The sequence below is a fragment of the Anguilla rostrata genome, chromosome 6 (genome assembly GCF_018555375.3).
Source record: "Anguilla rostrata isolate EN2019 chromosome 6, ASM1855537v3, whole genome shotgun sequence".
NCBI classification, from domain to species: domain Eukaryota; kingdom Metazoa; phylum Chordata; class Actinopteri; order Anguilliformes; family Anguillidae; genus Anguilla; species Anguilla rostrata.
This window is the reverse complement of record NC_057938.1, coordinates 12,945,522-12,967,969: the sequence shown is the minus strand read 5'-3', so window position 1 is coordinate 12,967,969 and position 22,448 is coordinate 12,945,522. Positions and strand designations below refer to the sequence as shown.

The 22,448-nt window shown below is 41.5% G+C and overlaps 1 protein-coding gene across 1 annotated transcript in view; it reads right to left on the bottom strand.

Moving 5' to 3' along the window:
* LOC135256556 (3',5'-cyclic-AMP phosphodiesterase 4B-like) overlaps window positions 1-20,972 on the bottom strand; it is a 90,553-nt gene extending 69,581 nt beyond the window's left edge. Inside the window, exons 1-2 of the mRNA XM_064338438.1 lie at window positions 20,838-20,972; window positions 10,720-10,961 (exon numbers count right to left, since the gene is read on the bottom strand). Of these exons, the coding sequence (XP_064194508.1) occupies window positions 10,720-10,961; window positions 20,838-20,879 (284 nt within the window). The 5' untranslated portion in view covers window positions 20,880-20,972. The remainder of the gene's footprint in view (window positions 1-10,719; window positions 10,962-20,837) is intronic.
* Between the last annotated feature and the right edge of the window lie 1,476 nt (window positions 20,973-22,448).

The following is a 22,448-nucleotide window of genomic DNA, read 5'->3' as shown; positions in this document are numbered from 1 at the left end:
GAGTCACAGGCGACTTATAGCCCAGGTTGGCAGACACCTGGAGATGCGCCCCGGGGAAATTAAGTATATACTACGTATGTATATATGTAACCACTGGACCGACTGTTATTAGAAAATAATGAAGGATACTCTTTCAACTTAAACAACATCAGGAGCAGGTATATACACCTACACTTCCACCAAATGGAAAAGGTCATTCCCCAGCAATTGAAAGAGGGTTTACTGGTTTGGAAGATAGCCTTTTCTCAAGGTTGTCTGATACAAAGTAAGCTCCGTTGTATGAGCAGTTCTTCATTCTTGTTCGGCTGTGCAATATCCTAGACTGCATTCTCTAAACCCTAAAATACCCTTTGAGGACAGATTGTAAAATATTGTGTCATGTGACTTAAGATGGATGCATCGTTTCTGGGTACTTGTCCTTCCAGACTATAAGGAGCCAAGTCAGACAAGTACATGGAAAATTCTTTTCTTTTTTTTTAACCCAAAGTCTGTCCTGTTCAGGGAAGTTTCACATCCTCCAGTGGGATTGCCAGTGCTCCTCTGTCCAAAAGGCCAGTCAAATCCACAGTAGAGCTGTCACATCCACACAGCACACATCTGACACTTTTACCGAGCAGCTCTGTCACAACCAACCCATGCCCTCTGTCCTCTAACCTCAAACTACATCACTGGCAGCTGACTGAAGGGCACACAGAACGGATGAAGAGGTGTGCCGGGGGGTGCTTCAAGAGACTACAACAGTGCCCTGTTGACATAATTGCTTTCCAAAAATAATCAGCGACCAGCTGCTCACCTCCCAAATATCATAAATCCAGTAGAGAACTGCTGGCTGTCTATTATGATGAAAAAGGGGAAATTAAATTTTTTTAACCATGGATTTTCACTATATATTTTATTCCCCTGTGAATCGCACCTCTCACCTTAAAATAGGTCACACACACACAAGATCGTGTGTGTAAGGCGGAACAAATCTGTTGGTGAATATTCATTCAAATATTATTTTCATGTATTCTACATGATTCGCTATTATACCTATTTCACATTTGTTTATATTCTATAAACCAGGCTATTGCTTCTAACTATGAACAGCTTACATTTTTTATTTTGTCCATTTTTGCAGCTGGAGTTTATGAAATAGGTTTCAATAACATTACATTTAGTATGCTCCTATCCAGACATTGCAAAGTGGCCTTTATCAATTTCAGCAAATACAGGATCACTACAATGTACATTTCCGAAAGATAAACTAAGGATAAACACAAGTACTAAAAGACAAAACGTGACTAAAATATGCATTTCTTCTTACTTTGGTACGGTTATTCTTCTGACATCACTAGGTCACGTGATGGGTTACTGTGACATCACAGTATCACCCAGACTCAATAGAACATAAAAAAAGTAAATTCAAGTATTTTGTGAAACCACTTTCTGTTGAAAATACAATTTTGAAAAAAGCCACTAAAATAATTAACCTATGATTAATCACTTAGATACTAATTCACCAAATGCCTTGAAGAATCAACTACTCACTGATTGGCCTTTCGTCATAAACCCGACATTTCATAAGTGATGAATATGTTGGTAGCAAAATATGTTGTTAGCAATTTTGATATGAACTGAAATAAACTGGCAAAGTTTATATCCTGCGACTGAAAACACATTAAAATGTTATGAGTCACATCATTGCCAAATGTCAAAATGTGCCAGTGAATAACAAAATCTTTCTATGCTGCCCAATGGTGCATATCCCAGTTGAAAAGAGCACTCCAAAAGGGAAATTTGTATACTAACTTGCTATGCGTTCATAATTTCAAACATTTAACAAAATGACTACCTACAGAACTAAACATTTAAAAAGCAAAACAATAGCTGGCACAGTCATTTAAAATATAAAATAAAATATTCTTATATAACAACTAATACATATTTTAACTACCTCATAGCACTCACAGGCCTATTACTTCAAGCAATTCTTATTTAAGATAAGAAAACCTTTTTATTGCCAGCACTGTGAATAATGACCACACCTCTATGTGTTAGAACCTCTCACTTCACCTACATATAAAATATTTTTTACATGATTTAATTTAACAATTATTATTGAAAATGACAATTATGAATTAAATCACCAATTTTTTTTGGTCAGTCTGCAGTAACTAGGTCTTAAAGATTAAGTAATTTATTAAAACAGAAGTCAATTAAAATAATCAATTGAAATCATACATTCTTTATTGAATGTAGGCTCACAATTTATAATTTACAGAACAGAAGACATTCAACAAGATGTTAACTTGAAATCAGTAGAAAACAGCGAGAATATCACCCTCTTCCAGTCTCAGCACCACAGGAACAAAAGGAAAGGAGCTAGTAAAACTCATGGCCTAGATCAGATTGGCTTCTGAAATCATTCTAAGCTGTCATTGTGACATCAGTGGAAGCATCCCGATTCCATGGAAACATTCTCTCTCATATAAAGCACATCATGAATGTTGCATGGATACGAGGTAAATTGTATATTTATAAATACATTTCTAATATAAATGCATTCCAGAAGTACATTTGTCTCTGTGACATCACAGAGGGATACAGAGTCTGTGGAACACTGAGAAGCATTTAAAATCGTAAAAGTGTTTTAAAACGATCTTCAATTAAGTTTGCCTCCTGTTGAAAAGACAGTACTGACAATAACAATTTACATATGAACAACAACGTACATCTAAATTCAGCAAGGGGTAAGTAAGCCCTGAAAAATTATGATTTGCTAAAACTTGTCTCAATCACATTACAGTTTGCTGATGTTGGTAGAGTATGGATAGGACTGTAGTGTTTGTTATACCTGCAAAATTAACATTGTATTGGTATGATAATGATAGATTTTTTAACAGTTGACCAAATATTGATTATCTCTTGATGATAACTACTACTTTGATTACAACCACTTCCAGTGATACAGCAAATTGATTTTCTACTGGAAAGTTTTTAAATATGTTTGTTAATAAACACCCCCTTTCAGAGTTGGGCTAATCTTCAGGTTAACTAATATATGGCATTTTTACTCACTTAAAAAAAGTAAAACAAGTAAAACATTAACCAGTAGGTTAACTACAGTAGATAGTAGATCTATTTGTGTCAAATTACACTGATGGAGACTCAAACAAATGTACACCGTGTCTCCTAGAAATTAAGCAGTGAGTAAACAGTATGACAATTCATAGAGCTCAATCACATCATCTCCATGCTTGTGAGCTAGCATGATACTGTGTGCTTGCCAATAAATCATAAAGCTAGATTTCTAAAACTTTGCTCAGCTGGACAATAACTGAACATTATTGTAAAAACCCTTTGCTAAGATTTATATGTATGTTAAAAATGGAGGATCAAATACAATCAATGGAAAGCCTGTACTGTTTTTCTAGGGTATTATGGCCCCGCTCACCTTGTGATGCCGACAAACTACTGGACACCATGGCAGCCCCAAGCTCTTATCTACTCGTTAAGGCCCCTGCCTGGCTGGGTGCAACCCCCCATACCACAGCCCATCAGCACTTATGCTCCTGTCAGGGGAATGGTATGTGGAGCAGCTCCCCAGGTGATGCAGTCCGTACAGGAGCCCTGCAAACTCTTGGGGAATGCCAGCGAATCCTGTCTCTTTGGGCTCAGAGATCACATGGATTTGAAAGACAGTCATGGTGTTGAAACAGCGATCCTCAGAGATACAGCAGCACCCAGGCAGCAGATTCCAACCCAGGCCCGTGGTGACCCTGAGGCCCAAAGTGGTGAGCCTAACCTCTTTGAACCGCGCAACCTAACTGGCGTGGACACCGCAAAAGAGGTCAAGGCAGAGCTGGACAGGGAAAGGACAGCGCCGACAAAAAGGGGACGAACAAGAAAAAGAGAGAAGGCGCCAGGGATGAGGAAGAGGAGGAGGACAAAGGCAGATGTAGATGGAAGGGGCAGTGCGAACAGGAATCCCGCAGGGCAGGAAAGGGTCGATGGTGATGCGGGCCACTCAGCCACCTCTGCTGAGAGGAAAAGGCAAAGCAAGGCAGAGCAGGCAGGAGCCAAGCCCCAAGTGACCACGCCCAAGAGCCACCTGCATGAGCGCATAGCGGAGTCCATCCGGGTCTACCACCGCCTTGGGGATAAAACCAGCAAGTCCAGCCCCTTCCAGCTCCACAAACACACCCATGAAACTGATGTCAACAACAAGCTTGTGGCCAGGTCTGACAACCACATGCCTCCACAGAAGCATAAAAGAGGGAAAAGCAAGAGGGAGGGCGAGCCTGGATTCCAGCACTGCGTCGATAACGAGACCTTTCCTGGGGTCAGCACCCCAAGTTTGGTACCAAGATGTAGCTCTGGCAACACCCCAGTTGGCTCCGCCCCACAGTTGGCAAGAGAGAGGTCCCGCGGAAGTACGCCTGCCCCTCGTTCACAGGCCAAGATTCGCGGGAGATGGGAGCACGGTACCTCCCGTTGGCCCACCTCCCCTGCCCTACTCCCGGACGACTGCTCACCACCCACATTCCCCATCGTCCTGGAGGAGTCTGCACCCATCCAGCCATGGCAGAGGAAAGAGAGGGAGGCAATGAAGATGGAGGCACAGAAACAGAGGGAGCAGGCTGCCAGGGTGACTAGGATGGGCCTAGACTATGCCACTGACAAAGAGAAGTACACACGGGAGAGCAGCCTGTATAGCCTGTGAACAGACACATTTAATGAGCCTCCATTCTTCAAGTCGCTCTTAGAATAAAAACAAAACAGTGACTTAAAAAACATTTTAAAAGGTTAGAGTTATGATAAATTGATGCTAAACTGTAGGCATAGCCTAAAACCAGTAAATTATACAAAGCAATAAAAGTAGTTAAAATGAAAATGTAAAATGACCACAAATGAAAAGCAAATCTACTGCACACAAATTACAAATAACACTACCCTCTAGTGGCTGGTTTTCTTTTAGTTTGCCTGAGTGTACCCTTAATGTCTTCTCATCTAAAATATTGATTTTGGCTTCAGTAAATTGTGATTTCCAGAAACAAGGACCTCTACTCAACCAACAAGATATATGTGATTTTTAACACACACACACACACACACAGACATTGCAGTCCGTAAATATTTGGACAGTGACGCAATTTTTTTGTTGTTTAATCCAACACATTGTATCAGAAATGAAACAATCAATATGAGGTTAAAGTGCCGATCGTCAGCTTTAATTTAAGGGTATTTAGATCCATATTGGGTGAACAGTGTAGAAATTGCAGTTCATTTTTATGGGAACCAAAAGTACTCTGACAAATGAACAATAATATTTAGTACTTTTTTTTATTTTATTTTATTTTTGCAAATTCATTGCATTCGATGATGGCCTGCAGTCTGCAATCCATTGACATCACCTGACGCTGGGTATCTTCCCTGGTGATGCTCTGCCAGGCCAGTACTGCAGCCATCTCCATTGCCTGTTGGTTTCAGGGGCATTTTTCCTTCAGTATTGTCTTCAGCAAAGTGAAACACATATTCAATTGCATTCAGGTTGAGTGATTGACTGGGTCAGTCAAGAACATTCCACTTTTTGCCTCTGAAAAACTCCTTGGTTGCTTTAGAATTATGTTGAGGGTCCTTGTTCTTCTGCAAAAGTTAAGTGTCATATGAGTTTTCAGGTATTTGGTTGGATCTGAGGAGATAAGATATTTCTGTACACTTCGAAATTCATCCTGCTACAGATATCAGCAGACACATGATCCACTGCGAACAATTGAGCCAGTTCCAATGGCAGCCATAAATGCCCAAGCCACAGCACGACCTCCACCATGTTCCACAGATGCCGGGGAGCTTTGGATCTTGAGCAGTTCCTTTGTTTGTTTCTCCACAATTTCCTCTTTACATCAATTTGCTACACGGTAATACTTGTCCCATCTGTCCATAAGACTTTGTTACAGAACAGTGCAGTTTTTTTAATGTACTTTTTTTTTTAGCAAACTGGGCCATTCTGTTCCTGAGGCAAACCAGTGGGTTGCACCTTGCGGTGAATCCTCTGAGGTTACACTGGTGTAGCCTTCTATTTATGGTAGTTTTTGACACATCTATGCCTACATCCTGGAGTGTTCTTGTTCTGTTTGACAATTTAAAACCGTTGTTTCTTCACAATTGAGCACTCTTCATCCACTACAATGGTCTTCCATGGTCTACCTGGTTGTTCGCTATTGCTGAGCTCAGCAGTGAAATCTTGCATCTTTTGATCAATGTTTTGCCGATGCCCCTGATCAATTTATTTGAAATTTTCCACCCAATGATGGGCTGCTTTACTGGCATGAACTCTTCTTTGGTCCTCATGATGAGTGACAACAGCAACAAATTCCAAATTCAAATTTGACACCTTGAATAAACTCTACTTCTTTTGTTAGCATTCTTGTGCATGAACTAATACGACAACACACAGCTGGCCAAGAAACAACTTAGCAGCAAATTTTCCAATTACTTTTGGTCCCCCAAAATGGGAGGACTATTTATAAAAGGGCTGCAATTCAAACATTTTTCAATTCAATTCAATGATATTTGTATAGCAAATGGAGCAAACACCAGGCCTGAACCCCCAAATAGCAATCACAGGAGGCAAAAAAACTCCCAGTGGATCACCCAACAAAACTACCCACAAATCGAAGCTGATAGTCCGCACTTTAACCTCATATTCATTGTTTTGTTTCAAATCCAATGCGCTGGAGTGCACAGCCACTGTGTGTTACTGTCCAAATACTTACACTGTGTGTGTTTACACACATATTTATATATATATATACACACACACACACATACAAAACAAGCCATACAAACCCCCTCCCACCAACCCAGCTCAGAATGTCAGGGACGTATGATGTCCACAGGGATTCCCTTCTGACAGGGCATCTGCCATGCAATGTGCTTTACCCAACCAGGGCAAGAAAAACTGTTACAAGCTCAAAAAACACTTTCTAACATCTGATGCTTTTGCAACAGGCCAAGGACACATCTGTCTGTGCCACCATTTCCAAGGTAAGTTCTGGCATCATCAGCAGTGGGACCATGCACAGGTTCTCCTTCAGAGTATGAAAGCCTTCTGCTGACTGTCCACATCGCCATGCTGAGCTGCTTGTTTTCAATATGGGATCCTGCTAAGGAAATTTGCGAGGGGGCGACTATGGTTTGATAAAAAAACCTTTGATAGCTTGTGAACCCTGTGAAGGTTCTTACCTGCCTCTTCATTGTGGGTTGTGGCCAGCTCTGAATGGCCCAGAGCCTTTTCTGCTGTGGCTTCACACATTTCCTCATCTGACAGCATAAACCAAATTCCACACTTGTTGGCACATCTACAGGGCTGTTGTAAGCCTCTCCCACCACAGTGCCACCTACACAATTTGTGGCCTACTTTACGGGTCAATTCCATGCAAAATGATGTCATCTTTGTAAGTAGCCACATGTGGTGAGGATGGAGGACCATCAGGCACTGTAACATAGGCAGGGCTTCATGCAGGCTGAACTATCACACCCTTCATTACTGGATATTCATCACTTTTATGCAGCTCAGTAAGAACTGTAGAATTGTCTGATTCTGTCTGTCTTTGGTACCAACATTACAGGACTAACCAATTCATTGTGCGGTTTCTAAATGATCTCCAACTGCAGAGACATACTTTGTGATCGCTTGACTGCAAGCATCTGGGATCCTGTAAACTATAAGGCTTACTTTCTCAGGCTTGGTCAGAATGTTGTATGAAGGTGTATCGAACAGGCACATTTGAGAACCTCTCGGTTTTGATTCACCGGTTCCTTCAAATCTTGCTCGTGAGCAACATTCAGGACTGGTCCCACGAAGACATCAACATCCTGATACTGAGTATGACAAAGAGAACAGAAGGCACATAGCAGCCCCTCTCATACATGTCACTTCTTTAGTAAATTCATGATTTATCTGGGTATTTTTGAGCCTCCGGGATACCTTTTTGCGTAAGGTATGTGACATCATAAAGGTCCCTGGCAAGTGGGCAGAAATTTGTATTCCATGGTTGGTACTCATATTAAAACCTTATCTCTAGGTCTGAATTCAGATGGCTGAGATCCCCGGTTAGACTCTTTCAATTGAGCCTGTTGAGCTTTCACCATATGTTCTCTTATCACAGGCCGGATCATTGTCATCCTGTCTTTCATCTCCTCGACATGATCAATCAACAACAGATGGGGGATGCTTATTTTTCCAGGTCCAGTAGTCCTCTTCCTTGTCAGCCTGAAGACTGAGAAACCCGTGGACACCAGCAGCACACCACAGACAGCAAACAACCCATATGGTAAAAACTCAATTCCCAATTCTTACCAATAACTAACCAATTGAAACTCTTATTCAGTGTAATGATGTTAAATCATTCCATCCGCAGATGTGCCCCCAAGAGATCAGTGCACATATTTCTGGGTCACTAACAGCTCTAATATGTTCCTTTCTCTTATCCACATAGTACAGCAGATGACTTTTTATGACAAAATGGGGGTAATAAATTGCCACCAGAGGCCAGATGTGTGGCACTGTTCGTAGCTCTCAAGCAATATACAAACCCCATGGGCAGGCAGGGGTTTGATCCCCACTATGGCACTTTCTCACCTGTGATCTCTTCTCTATCTGATACCCTCTCCGCTTCCTTATCCAATCTGAAAAAGCAAAATACAAAAGGAGGGGGGACTGTATGCTCTCCTTTGGAACTGAAAGCTGGGCTATTTCTTCATGTTCAAAGTTGCAGTGCAGGCTTTTCTTCTTCTTGGACCTCTTGTTTGTTACCTGGTATATCTCCACAATTTCTAACATCAAGTTAGAAGCTCCAAGTTCTTCAGGTTAGGTAAACTGATGGTTCAATTTGATTTGTGAGGAAGAGCATGGAAGAATCAAGCTCCCTTGTAAGCCTCATCAACCCCTACATTTGGGCCCAAGGGGATGTGGTAGTTTCAAAAGCCCATCCATGGTACTTCTGGGCCCAGGCCTGGAGACTCACCCTCAAACGGCTCAAAATTTCTTTTGTGAAAGCTTGTTTCTTGTTTGCCTCGTCATGGGACAAACTTCGACCCGTTGAAGTGACCCACGCAAAATGGTGCAACTAGTCCCTCCCAGTCTGTTCTTGGCCATTTCTCTCTCGAGGTTTGCAAAGACATGTGATCCGTGTTGCCCTCCTGGCCTTATAGCCGTGGGCTACTTTGTAACTCCATATGGGGAAGGGAAGTCTGTCTTCTTGTTCTATCATTATCTTCCCGTCAAAGTCTTGCAGGGTTAAATTAGCTTGAATTGGCTGCTGTAGTAAAGCTTCCATTTTCCCCACATACAGTACTATTGCCATTTTATGGCACAGTGCGCACCTTATCCAGTAGGGGGCATCGGTCACTATTTTCCTCCGACGGTGGAACGGCCCAGGGTGAGACACAGACAGGCTGGGTTTTGTGCAATAAAATTGCCAGGCAAAACAGCAGCAAATACAATAGGAGAGGGAGAAATGACTTGTTTTGTTTTTTTTTCAATCTTCCAGCACAAGAAAACCAAAAAAATGTATAACCCAATGAAATGTGTAACCCAATGTCTACCCTTGACATTTCCAAATACCTCTCTATGAGCAGGCAGCTAAGCTTGTTACAACAAAAACAAAAATCACAGTTTAAATCCATTAAGCCATACACACAATCTTAGGTATAAACAGGAGTTAGAACATTACATAGTTTGAGCTCCAAATATACTCACCCGACATGCTTTCCTACACCAGTATTCAAACTGACAAAAGGGCTGGAGTGACTTTTATTAGCAACAGAAAATGAGCTACATGTGTCCTTAATCTCTGGATGAGGCAGCATGCAAATGCCATACTCAGCCAAAGGGTGGTGCCAATGTGTGGGAATGTACCAGCCACCAATTACCCTTCCCCTTGTCCTGCAACTACACACGCATGCACATACACACAGAAACACACACACACACACACACACACACACACACACACAGACATATGCATGTATGTATGGATGTATATGTGTTTTTATGTATGTACTGTATATATATGTCTGTATGGATGATATTAAGATGAATGCTCAGACTTTCTAAGGCAATCAATAAAATGATACCAAGTCATTAAGAGAATGACAAACACTGCTACTTTGCATTTTGTAAATAGTTTGTTTTTCTTTAGTACAGAAACCAATAAATGATATGTTAACGTGACTTACTTTCCAGTTCTTCTATTTTCTAATTACTGACAGACTTGAGTTTCTCCTTTTCAATCTGTGAGCCAAATTATGATGAAAATTAAGCTTTTCTGCAGTGATCCAAGCAGGATCAAGCCAACTGTCTACACATATTCCCCTTGCCCCCCACAGAAGACTGCCAGATTATCCTCTCACAAATAATACACGTTTCAGGTAAACCAAAAAGGTTGAAGCAAGTCCTTCCCACTAGTTGGATAAGCAAAACCCTTCCACATATCTGTCTGTAGAGGCAGAAAAGTCCTCATTTCCACTCCCATTGGAGCACTGAATAAACTGGGAGTGTGGTTCCAACACTGTGACAAAACCATGGTAAAAAAAACACATATGCAGTCAGGAGAACATCTGTATGTGTGGTCCATATGGAGTCCAATGCTAGCAAGATCAAAGTCAGCGTTCACTTCCAAAGTGAGAGTTGAGGAGAAGGAAGAGCAGAGGAAGTAATGGGGCATGACTCACCTGTCCGGCTCAACGGGCGTGATGTCAATGCGCGGCGGGGGGAAGAAGGGGAGTGTGGTTGGCCGGGAAACCAGGTCCTCGTCCGGGGTGCGGGCCCTCTCGGCCTGGCGCCATGACAGTGGAGGCAGCTGCAGGGTACCAGAGTGACGCCGACGTCCCCTGCGCAGGTCCACACCCAGCGTGCAGGGGGAGGGGGAGGGTTCACTGGGCCCACCATCCCCACCTGGAGGCTCTTTCTTTTCCTAGAGGGGGAAGGAACAAGAGTTACACTCCAATGAAAATCTACGGTGAGTCTGTCACTGCCATGTCAATACTTGGTCCTTAACTTTGACTTAGAAGTAATGTAAACATTACGCTTTTTTTAAACAAACACAATTTGGCAAGTTAGATACAGAGATCTCTGAGCTCTCCACACAGTGATTACTTGTGAAAACAATTATTGCTTTTAATTGTTATTCAAAGTTAAGGACTAATGTTGATTCAATCCAGGCCTAAATCTGGGATGATCAAAAAGCACACTGTGGACACTGGTTAATCCTTTACAGCACAGTAGAGGGCGCACTCAGACTTTGGCAAATACAGTTCACAATTCCAACCACAGAGCTTGTTCTATGCATTTCAGACATTGAACAAAAACCAGGACATTACTTTAATTCATTTATCAAAACCTCATTATACAAAATTTCTAAAAGACATTTATTTCCTCATTTACAACAGCTAAAGTTTGTAAATAATAAGAGTACTCACTTTTAGTTAAGTAAGCATTACTGTCATCACAAGTTAGCTGGAAAAATATAAACACTGTTTTGTGGGACAGTTGGCAAGGAACACATCTTTCTTGTTGGCATGGGTTCCAGGTAGAAATAGTTTGGTAGATAGCGAATAGGGTTCCATAAAAATTAACAAACTTGTCTCCCTGGAGACCCTATTACTGTCAATGGCCATCATAGCCCTTATAAGGAAACAGTTTCCATCATTTCCACTGGCTCATTGTGCTTCTGTAGAGTCTGGTGACATTGAAAGGTAGCAGGACAAACTAGATGAGCTCTCTTGTGAATCTGTTCTCTTTGATAAACGTCAAGAGCTAGACAACAGCCTTCGTAGTAGAAGCTTTCAAAAGATTTCAAACCCCTAATATAATATATGTGGGGAAAAACATACATTTATAACTAGACACAGGTTCGAGTCTGGTATGCTTTGGGTGACATTTAGTTTTTAACAAAATTTACGGCATATGCTTTTGACAAATATACATGGAGGTGGTATTTAGCATGCAATCTGCATGCAGAAAAACTGCAGTTTTTCTGCAGGTAGTGAGCCAACAGAACAATGACAGAGGAGTCAGTACTCAGTGTTAAGCATGATTAGAGACTTTCTCAACAGCAACAAAACAAAGTGAGATGTGGTGACCTTCTACAGATTCACAGAGAAACCACAGCTTCAATCCCTAAACAGCCAATCGGTCTGAGCAAGTGGGAGCATACGAACCAGGAACAAGTGAGGGAGAGCGAATGTCCGTGTGAGTGAATGATTCTGTGTGCGTGTGTGTGTGTGTGTGTGCATGTGTGGGCATGTGTTTATGCGTGCATGAGCGCAGCTGCAATGGCTTTTGTAGAAGTGAGCATCCAGCAATACAGCCATTGGACAGCAGGAACACACAGGCCTATGCTATGCATAGAAAGCATCTGACCCGAGAAAACTTCAACACAGATGAAACAGAGGGAAGAGGAACACTGGAGCGCAGAGCTCACGTTATAATCTTTTGGCAGACGCACTTATCCAGGCAACAAACAGTAATGCAGAACATCAGTGGCGGAGAACATCAGATTAAGATCTATTTGGCATATTATTATCATCGTCCAAGCTGGTGAGCACCATTCTGTCCTTCTTTATAATAACTGGGCTGAAGTGCTACTGGCACTTCATTTTAACACATACATAATGTATCTGAGACAGCTGCTCAAACTGAAATGAATAATACTGTCGAGCCCACTGGGTTAATGTAAGGCTCAGCACATGCGAAGCTTGTGCTCAGGAGTCGGAACTATTTCTCCTACAGGAGACAACAGAGCCAAAGGCAACTAAATCCAATCTAAATCGCAGGGCTAAAGAGAGAAATGCTAGAAAAACTTTAATGAATTTCTTCACCCTCGAACATGAGTCACACAGAATGTTTGAAAGATGCTTGCGTCATTGTGTGCACTTCTGTGTAAGGCTGTCTGCCTGATTTGCTGTCCATCTGCGCTTGCTCTGCAGTTTTTTGAAATATAATTTTTCATGATATAGCACACCATCTATATAGCACACAGCCTAGAACAAACTGTAATAATCAAGAGAAAAAATTACCCTTTAGCTAGTTTCAGCATGTGCACAGGAAATTCTCATTTGTCTTGGGACACAACACCAAGCAGCTCCTCTCGAATATAAACTGCCAGAATGAAATAACCTGCTTCTGGACAGGGGCCCAGATACAGCTTGTGGTCCCTAAAAGTATTTGTATGTACAGACAAACTGTAGCTTTATATTTTGTATTAGTTTCAGCCGGGCTGAATTCAAGTGTCTGTTCACTCAACCACACAAATTAAAACAGAAATATAGAGTTTCATTAAGTATGACTGTTATACAAAAAACACAAGGTTAAACACGATCAACCATTTAGAGATGTTTTGCTATCTCCTTGGCCTAAACTGAAATACTATGTTTGCATTTAATGCTCAAGCGAGTATTCATTTAAAAGCAGTTGAATCTGTTGTTTAAGAGTATTATTATTAAATATATTTCATTTTAAAACAATAGCATTTATGAAGATTAAAATTGCAAACACTGTCTAGGCTATTATCTTTAGGCGAAATCGGCCTTGTATTAACACACCACCATTTATTCTAAGCAATTCAAGACATTGTCTCATAGTTGTTAAAGTAGGTCAGAAAACAGCATACAAATCAATAGCCTGTCTTGTAGTACACATCCATTGTTTTTAGGCCAAAGCAAGTTGCAAATGCAGGGGTAAGCTGGCAAGATTGCGTATATTTCAGAAGACTCACAAATTTGTTTTTCATAGGTGTCACCCTCTCTTTTAAAAGTTGTTAGCAACCATTGGTTGTTGTTGTCAGGCCCAAAAACTCATTAACTTAATTTAGCACATGCATTTTCCAAGTATGCCGCATATCTTATTGTTGTTGTCCTCCATCCCCTTGATTTCAGTGCATAAGAGAGACCTATAGGCTTACAGGCATACTATGCAGGATTTTTAACTTGAAAATATTATAAAAATAACCATAAGGCATATCTATGATGCACTGGCAATCTCTGTCTTTACGCACTTTCGCTGAATTTGCGCACCTTCATCTATACTGTGGTTTGTAATCAGATTTCAATGAGGTGTAAGTTGCTATAGGTAGCTAGCCACTGTAATGGCCCAGATACAGAAAAGCAAAAAGACAAGCTGACAGGGCTTGTTCAAGAACTAGAGTTACTGTAACCGTGGAATTGCTTTTCCTCAGTGGCGTCAGCTGAAGATTGCCAAGGGGATGAAAAGTGACGCAGAGATGACTTGTTTTCCATTGGACCTGTAAGTAATATTGCCTCTGGCTATGCAGAAAGGGTTTCCAGAGGTCTGGTCTTTGTTCGGTTTTCAAATTATTTGTACGTTTGGTTTGTGGTCCCGACCAGACAATGTAGCCCAATGTCCGGTCTGAGTAATTGATTGAATTAAAATTTACCAGTAGTTTCTAATGAATTTGCGTGTCTGTGACTTGGTCGGGTACTCGCAGGTGAGTGGGCAGGGTCGAAGACGGAAGAGTAGACTTCTTTGATTGTAAACACAGGCTAAATAATCCTGTGTTTATGCCGTTAAGGCTAAACAATTTGCAATTTTAGGCCATGATTTCAAAGATGTAGCCCAGCCTCATCTATTTTTATGTCTTTGTGTCCCAGAATAGCCAAATAAAACAACTATCAAACAACGTCTGTGGCCAGTCTTCTAAAGCCTGGTAATTATTGGAATGGGGACAGATAGCGGTCGGATGCTTATTCACTTATTCCTGTCCCCGTGTTCTGTGTGAAATAATGCTGCAGAAAATGCTCTGTGACACCTTAAAGCGGATCTGCGGCTATAAAATGGGCTTAAGGCACCAAAGAAAGTACTTGAGTAATGGCAAGAACAAATCAGCTTGTCATTCTGTGGAGAAAATAGTAGAATGTCCCACAACTAGTAACCAATAAAAGAGGGGAGTGGGGAGAAAACATAAAAATCTCCATGGGCTGGATACCTTTTTCGGTTGTCTTCCTGTTGTTACCCCTTAAGTCGGTTCTGCTTGAGCTCTGACAGGAGAGGTAGGCTCCTCTGCATTTGGGCCCTATGACACAGCACTCAGTGCTCCCCATATGGCACCTTCCGCTCGCCAGGGAGCTGGCAAATGCCCAGCACTGCCACTCCGCTTTGGCGAGAGCAGGAAGCATGACGCACGCCACTGGGCATCTGTGCTTACCAGAGAACTCAGACAATGGGCAGAGAAGCATGAAAAGGCACTCTCCCAAGCTGCTTCACACAAAAAAAGTAGATAACTATCCCCTTTTGTGCATCCGAGTATCTTTTTACAGGTTAGACAGGTTCAGTTATTCTTAAAGCAGTGCGAGGGAACAATGCTGGTGGTGCCATCAGTCTTGTTCCCTGTGCTGTACTTTGCAGTAGGACTAAGAGCAGGTGGCCCACTTCAGCAGAGGCAGGAGATGTAGTCCATGGCATACACAAGACAAAACCTGTCACTCAAAACCAATGAATGTGAGATTGAATAAAGCAAGAGATGCGCATATGCCCAAAGATCTCTAAATAAAACATAAACGAAACATAAGGTCAGCTCTGTATCCTTAACACTGGAAGTTCTGTCATTGCTCTCAATGCACCACGTCTGAAGTGTTCCATTTTGTAGGCTCATGATAAATATTCATAAAGGGCTATGTTTGAACACAACAACACCGAGTTGCACACTGGTCCGATGAGTGTGGATGAAGCCTGAGGAAACATGGCAGTGAGAAATGAAGACGTCATTACTGCAATCCCTGACTAACCAAGCTCCGAAGGCTGTGTGGAGGCCTAAATTATTAAGTGCACTGCAAAATGCATGCGTTTGGAGTTACAGCACTTATCCTGAGGCACAACTACGCACAATGCCCACCTTCACCATCCACACATTCCATCAGTGTCACACCTCTGCAGGGGGAACTCAGGATGGATAACAAGACAGACAAAAGCATCCAATGGGGGTACAGCGTGAGGAGGGGATAGGGTTTATTCTAATTGAGAAGCAACCCAGGGGAGTTCCAACACAGAAAACATGAATGAGAATGGGACTTCGGGTTACCATGGCAACGGTATTCACTGACTGCCACGGGCACAAAAAAATAATAAAAAATGGAAGACAGTGCTTCTTGGCTCATTTAACACAGGAGAATAAAAAATTAATTTACCTGTGAACAAATCAACTTCTCATAAACCAGAGAAGAAATTAAAAACTTGTATCCAGACATGCTCCAGGGACAAGTCAGTGGTGGTAACAGAAGTGATGAATAATCCAGCAATGTTTCACACAAATGGCATTTTGCAACTGTCAAGTAATTGCTACACTCATAGAGAGTATCTATCCGGCAAAAAATAAATGAAAATACGAAGGGGTGAACACCACAGTATATCCTGAATGACATTTATGCTCTGGGTGCAGCATGCTAGCAGAGCTAAGCTGGTGGTCAGTGCACAATACAGGACAGTACCATCATCCTTCACACCAATCTTTTGGACAGAGAGGGCATCATTCTGCAGAAGAGAAGACTGAGGTACACAATTAGAGTACACACTAACTGGTAAGACCAACTAGCCACCAAAATCTCAAGAAAGCAGTCTTAGAAAATAAGACACAAAAGATCAAGACCAAAGAAAACCACATATGTTAGAAGTTAGCACATGATTATTAGGGGTCCAAGCAGCGAAGCTGGTGGAACCCTATTGTATCTGTTAGGATTATTATTCTTATTTTTTTCCGCTAAAAGTGTCTGAGGCTCAGCAACCATGAGTCCTGGAGCAACCAAATTTGACAGGTGGGTTCCTATGGCCCCCCACTACTCAGGCACTAAAAACCACGTACGTCGGCCAGATGGTGGCGCTATAACAAAGGGTTTTGCGTAAAAGGCCATAACTCCCTCACCATAAGTCAGATCAACACAAAACTTCATCAACATATGCATCTGAACGTGCTCTACAACTTTGCCATTGGCCCCACTTTTGTCCGCCATATTGTTTGCCTGCCATTTAGACTTTTTAGTTGAGGCGTGGCAGTTTTCTCCACAAAAATGTCTGAGGCTCAGCAACCATAAGTTGTAGACCAACCAAATTTGGTAGGTGGGTTCCTATGGCAACCCACTAACCAGGCACTAAAAATCACCTATGTCGGCCAGATGGTGGCGCTATAACAAAGGATCATAGTTTAAAAGGCCATAACTCCCACACCGTAAGTCAGATCAACACAAAACTTCATCGACTGATGCATCTGAATGTGCTCTACAACTTTCCTATTGGGAGCACCTATGTCCGCCATATGGTTTGCACACCATTTGGACTTTTTCATTAGGTGGGGTGCGGAAAAGCTGGAGCTCCAAATCCAAACGATTACGACATCGAGTAAACTTCTTTACGGCAAGCGACAACCATGGCGACGCTAGTTTTTATCAGTGAAAGCACGGTCTGACACTGCCACCTAGCGTGCATGCTAAGATCGGCTACCCAAAGTTTCTTAGTAAAAGCTTTCTGAGAGGATGAATAATTACTTTTCTTTGGCATGGATCCATTTGAAGACAGTATCGGGTGAGTTCGTTAAGTCTTTAAATCTGTCATTATGGTGAGAAAAAGCTAAACAATTTTATTGGTATGTTTTGAGTTTCTGTGCAAACGCGCGAAAACATGCTGGTATAATAAAACAATGACGGTAATACATATATAGTCCGCTTCGTTCCGTTGCTACCATAACATAACGACATACAGCTGCAGTTTCTCGCTGCATTTACTAATATTGAATATAAACAAAAGACGCATTTTACGCTGTAGTCTGCCAATGTCTAAATAAATAATACGGTCCATTTGAAGACAATATCGGGTGAGTTCGTTTAGTCTTTAAATCCGTCATTGTGCTGAGAGAAATCGTATTCTCAATTTAATCTCTAAATTGACTGTAAGCTTAGGGTTGTAACTAGGTAGTTGTTCCGTTGGTGACTTAGTCTTAACTATTGCTTGAATGTTTTCATAGACTGCGTTGTTGCTGTTCTTGTTTGTGTTAGCGTTAATCAGTTTAACCTACTGGGTCCAAGTTGAACTATGCGGTTGTTCCCTGCACTTGGAACGGTATTTCTCTCTAGGGTTTTCGGCACACTTATTCCTGGTTATGTTTATACACTTTGTTGTACGTCGCTCTGGATAAGAGCGTCTGCCAAATGCCTGTAATGTAGGCTACTGTAATATTCCGTAGCAACAAGATAAACCCGGCGTTAGCCCTGAAATATGCCAATACAGCAGTGAAAACGCTGCTCACTGAATAACGAAATAAACGAGACAAATTTTTAAAAAAAAATTATGCCATGTCATTCTACATTCAATATCTGGGACTAAACTTTGAATAATTATACAATCTTACCACTGGTTTCACGCGTAGAGATGTCCCTTTTGCGACTGAGTGGTCATATATTGTCTTGGACAATCCGTTTGTGATTCCTGTTGCTTCTCATCTGTCAATAAATAAATAAACGGTCGGCTGCTCTGCGCGTAGGTGGCGACTTGATAACTCGTTTATTGTGTCGTTTTTTCTCAATGTCGTATTTATTATTTGAAATGTGTATTTATGTGTTATTATTCTATCTGTCTCTGAGGCGCTCTGAAATGTGCATTCTCTGCTAAACTGAGCAATGGATTGGAATATGTGTCTGACGTAGTGTTGCACGGTATACCAAAACTTCAGCACTTTCTCGGTAATTAAAAAAAAAAAAAAAAACGGTTTCCTATTTGAATTTTCCGACGTTCGGTAGTTCTGCGTCAAATGTAAAAGCCAGGGAAATGTATCTCCCGCATTACTGATTTAGAGGATGAAAAGTGTAGTTTGTCAGAATCTTCGCTAGATGGCAGTAGCAACTAAGGTTGCCAAGTGAGGTGACCTGCGCTTGTGCATTCACTTCCCTGATACAGCGCAAGCTTTGACTCAGTTCACTTCAGTAGCAATAGGTGTTCCAATTTGGAAATATTTTATTATAGATAGATGCTTTATTGTTATTAAAATATGCTGTTTTTAAATCTATTTAAAGGTGAAAGACCTGTTTTAAAGATTATTTACTTTACAACTGTTTAATTTTTGAAATATATTTAACCTGTTTTTCTATTGTTCAGTGTTGTAACACTATAGGCCTATGCATATTAATATGTTGAAGAGACTTCAACTTACAGGTTGTTAATCAACCAGGTCGTTAATAAACCATGAATTAGAAAATGAGGTCAACCCTTGTGGACATTACGTTTTTGATCTATTAAGGTAATTTCAGTATCGTTGGGTACCGAGTATCGAATTAGCACCGTTTAAGTTTCAAGTATCATTTCAGTATTGAGTATCGTAATACTAAACCTGGTATCAGTATCAAAGTCAAAATTTCGGTATCGTGACAACACTAGTGTGAAGCCTTTTTTAGTTGCGGTGCAGAAACACTGCAGCTGTGCATGCACACCGGACCATCTAAGTGTTATGACATGCCATCTAAGTGTTACGACATATTAAAGGCCTTGACGGGAAGCGGCCAGGACACATCCATAGCGACGTAACTAAGTCATCCGACAGCGTCTCTTAGCTCAAAATTGGCTATAAGTCATCAATATATCATACGATCATCATGATATTCAGTAGATATGTTGGGTGAAGGCATATGATCATGAGGACAAAGCCATTTTAAAATCGCTCCATAGGGGGCGCGATGCTGCCACTGCTTGGACCCCTTCCAACGCCGCTTGCGGCTTTAATTTGTCATTGGCCTCATACGCAGCTTTGGAGCCAGTGTGCTGACACACAGAAAAATGTCTCAACAAGGAGTAGTCGCATGGAACAGCTTGCCAGGTCACGTAACAGGAGACATTTGGGGATATTCGAGACTAGGTGCAAAATAGCGCACCACAGACTCTCAACAGGGGAAAAACACAATGAGCATAACTATTTCATTTCTGAAGTGTTTTTAACATCCCTATGCTACCAAATACATATCTATTGACTAATGAAAATCTCTACCGAGCAGTGAGCCATGAACATCCAGCAGGGTGTCAGATCGCCCACTGGCAGTCTACCATCTTCCAAGAGGGAACAGATGGGTCAGGTGACCTTTTCCTGGGCAGCCCGCCTTGTCAGGGGTCTGTCTGTTGCGCTTGGTCACAAGATCAGCATCCACAGCTCCATTACGCGAGTGAAAGCATTTTCGGTTCATTCCTTTGCTTCTGTATCCTGACTCATGCAGGATCCCCACCAGCCATGCGCAGCTACACATCAGCCACAGAGAGCTGTCCCTGTGAAAAGCGCCAATCTTTAACGATCTTCCCATTCGCCTTTTTCCTGAGCTTATGAGTGACACTGTAAATGCCACATTTATGACAGGTGTCAGCTATCTGCGCTGATATCTCTGTTGTCAGAAAATAAAAAATGTGCTAGCAGAGACTGAGGGAAAAAATATAAATGCTTCTCTTTTTTTCAGTTTCACCGCTTATTTAAAAAATAATTATTTCTCACAATATGGCATGCCTAATCAAATTTGTAGGCCCTTCCGATCTTCACAATGTCCTGTGGCAATTCTGGCACCTCTAAAGCACTTGCTGCCAGTTGGCACTGCATACAGCCTATGAGCTGAGCTTAATCGTTGTACCAAAGAGACCTCACTTAAATACCCTTCCCTCTGCGGACAATGCTATGGTAAATTATGCACTGCCCTGAGGGATTCCCAGCCAGTCATCCCTGGCACTGTCAGAATGATTCCAGACCATGGTGCATGTCACTACACCAAGGATTATTGCTTTAGCAGGAAATTCCATTGTTCCAGTTTGCCATACTCACATCACCAGGAGACACCGTCAGCACGCTCCTGCTCTTCTTCATCCCAGATGACGAACAGACTGACAGACGGACGGACGGAACGCTTCTGTCAATTCCTCCGCCCTATCTACTGTTGCCGGCTCCACCTGCACACCTGAGCATAGGAAAGAGGGAGTAATTTGTAATTATTATGTTTGTGTATGTGTGTGTGTGAGAGAGGGAGTGTAATGAGTGTGAGAGAGAATGTGTTTTTGATGTTGTACATGAATTATTGATTGAAAGTGAATTGAAGTGGGGTGTGATTTTCAGCAAGAGATGAAAAGCATGAACACAGGGGCAAAATTGAGGTTGCTTTCAATTTAAACATTGATGACGTAGAATAAAGAAGCCAAGCTCAGATGTAATTCTGAGGACAGGGGCAAGACACAATGCTGTGAAAACAGTCAGCACAGTGCCAGGGACACACTCCTAGTACTAGTTTAAATGAAAAGCATTTCAAAACATTTTTTTTTTAAAAACAGCGAGTCTCTCTCCCTTCAAGCAGAAAAGGCTGTTTTGGGTGGGTGTAGAAAGGTTTTTTTTCACATGCTTTGCCTAGATCTGACTGGGAATGTGTATTCCTCTCATCTCTTGCCCATACATCTCATGCTCTAAAAGTGACCATGGCATCCAGAAGTTATCTGGTAGGGGTTATAACATATATTAGGGTTGCACCTTCAATGCCGAAAAAGGAAAGAAACAGGCCACACTTTTTAGTGACAGAGCTATTCAGGACATATAAATGCCAGCTCTGCATATGATTTATAATAAAGAGGTTGTTGAAGACTATTAAAAAACAAAAACCTAATTAAACACATTAGTTTATTACCTAATTACATAATCATTGCACAGTTGTTGCCAACAACTGCCAAATATTACATTTCTAACTAATTGAATTCAACAAAAGACGCATTTTACGCTGTAGTCTGCCAATGTCTAAATAAATAATACGGTCCATTTGAAGACAATATCGGGTGAGTTCGTTTAGTCTTTAAATCCGTCATTGTGCTGAGAGAAATCGTATTCTCAATTTAATCTCTAAATTGACTGTAAGCTTAGGGTTGTAACTAGGTAGTTGTTCCGTTGGTGACTTAGTCTTAACTATTGCTTGAATGTTTTCATAGACTGCGTTGTTGCTGTTCTTGTTTGTGTTAGCGTTAATCAGTTTAACCTACTGGGTCCAAGTTGAACTATGCGGTTGTTCCCTGCACTTGGAACGGTATTTCTCTCTAGGGTTTTCGGCACACTTATTCCTGGTTATGTTTATACACTTTGTTGTACGTCGCTCTGGATAAGAGCGTCTGCCAAATGCCTGTAATGTAGGCTACTGTAATATTCCGTAGCAACAAGATAAACCCGGCGTTAGCCCTGAAATATGCCAATACAGCAGTGAAAACGCTGCTCACTGAATAACGAAATAAACGAGACAAATTTTTAAAAAAAAATTATGCCATGTCATTCTACATTCAATATCTGGGACTAAACTTTGAATAATTATACAATCTTACCACTGGTTTCACGCGTAGAGATGTCCCTTTTGCGACTGAGTGGTCATATATTGTCTTGGACAATCCGTTTGTGATTCCTGTTGCT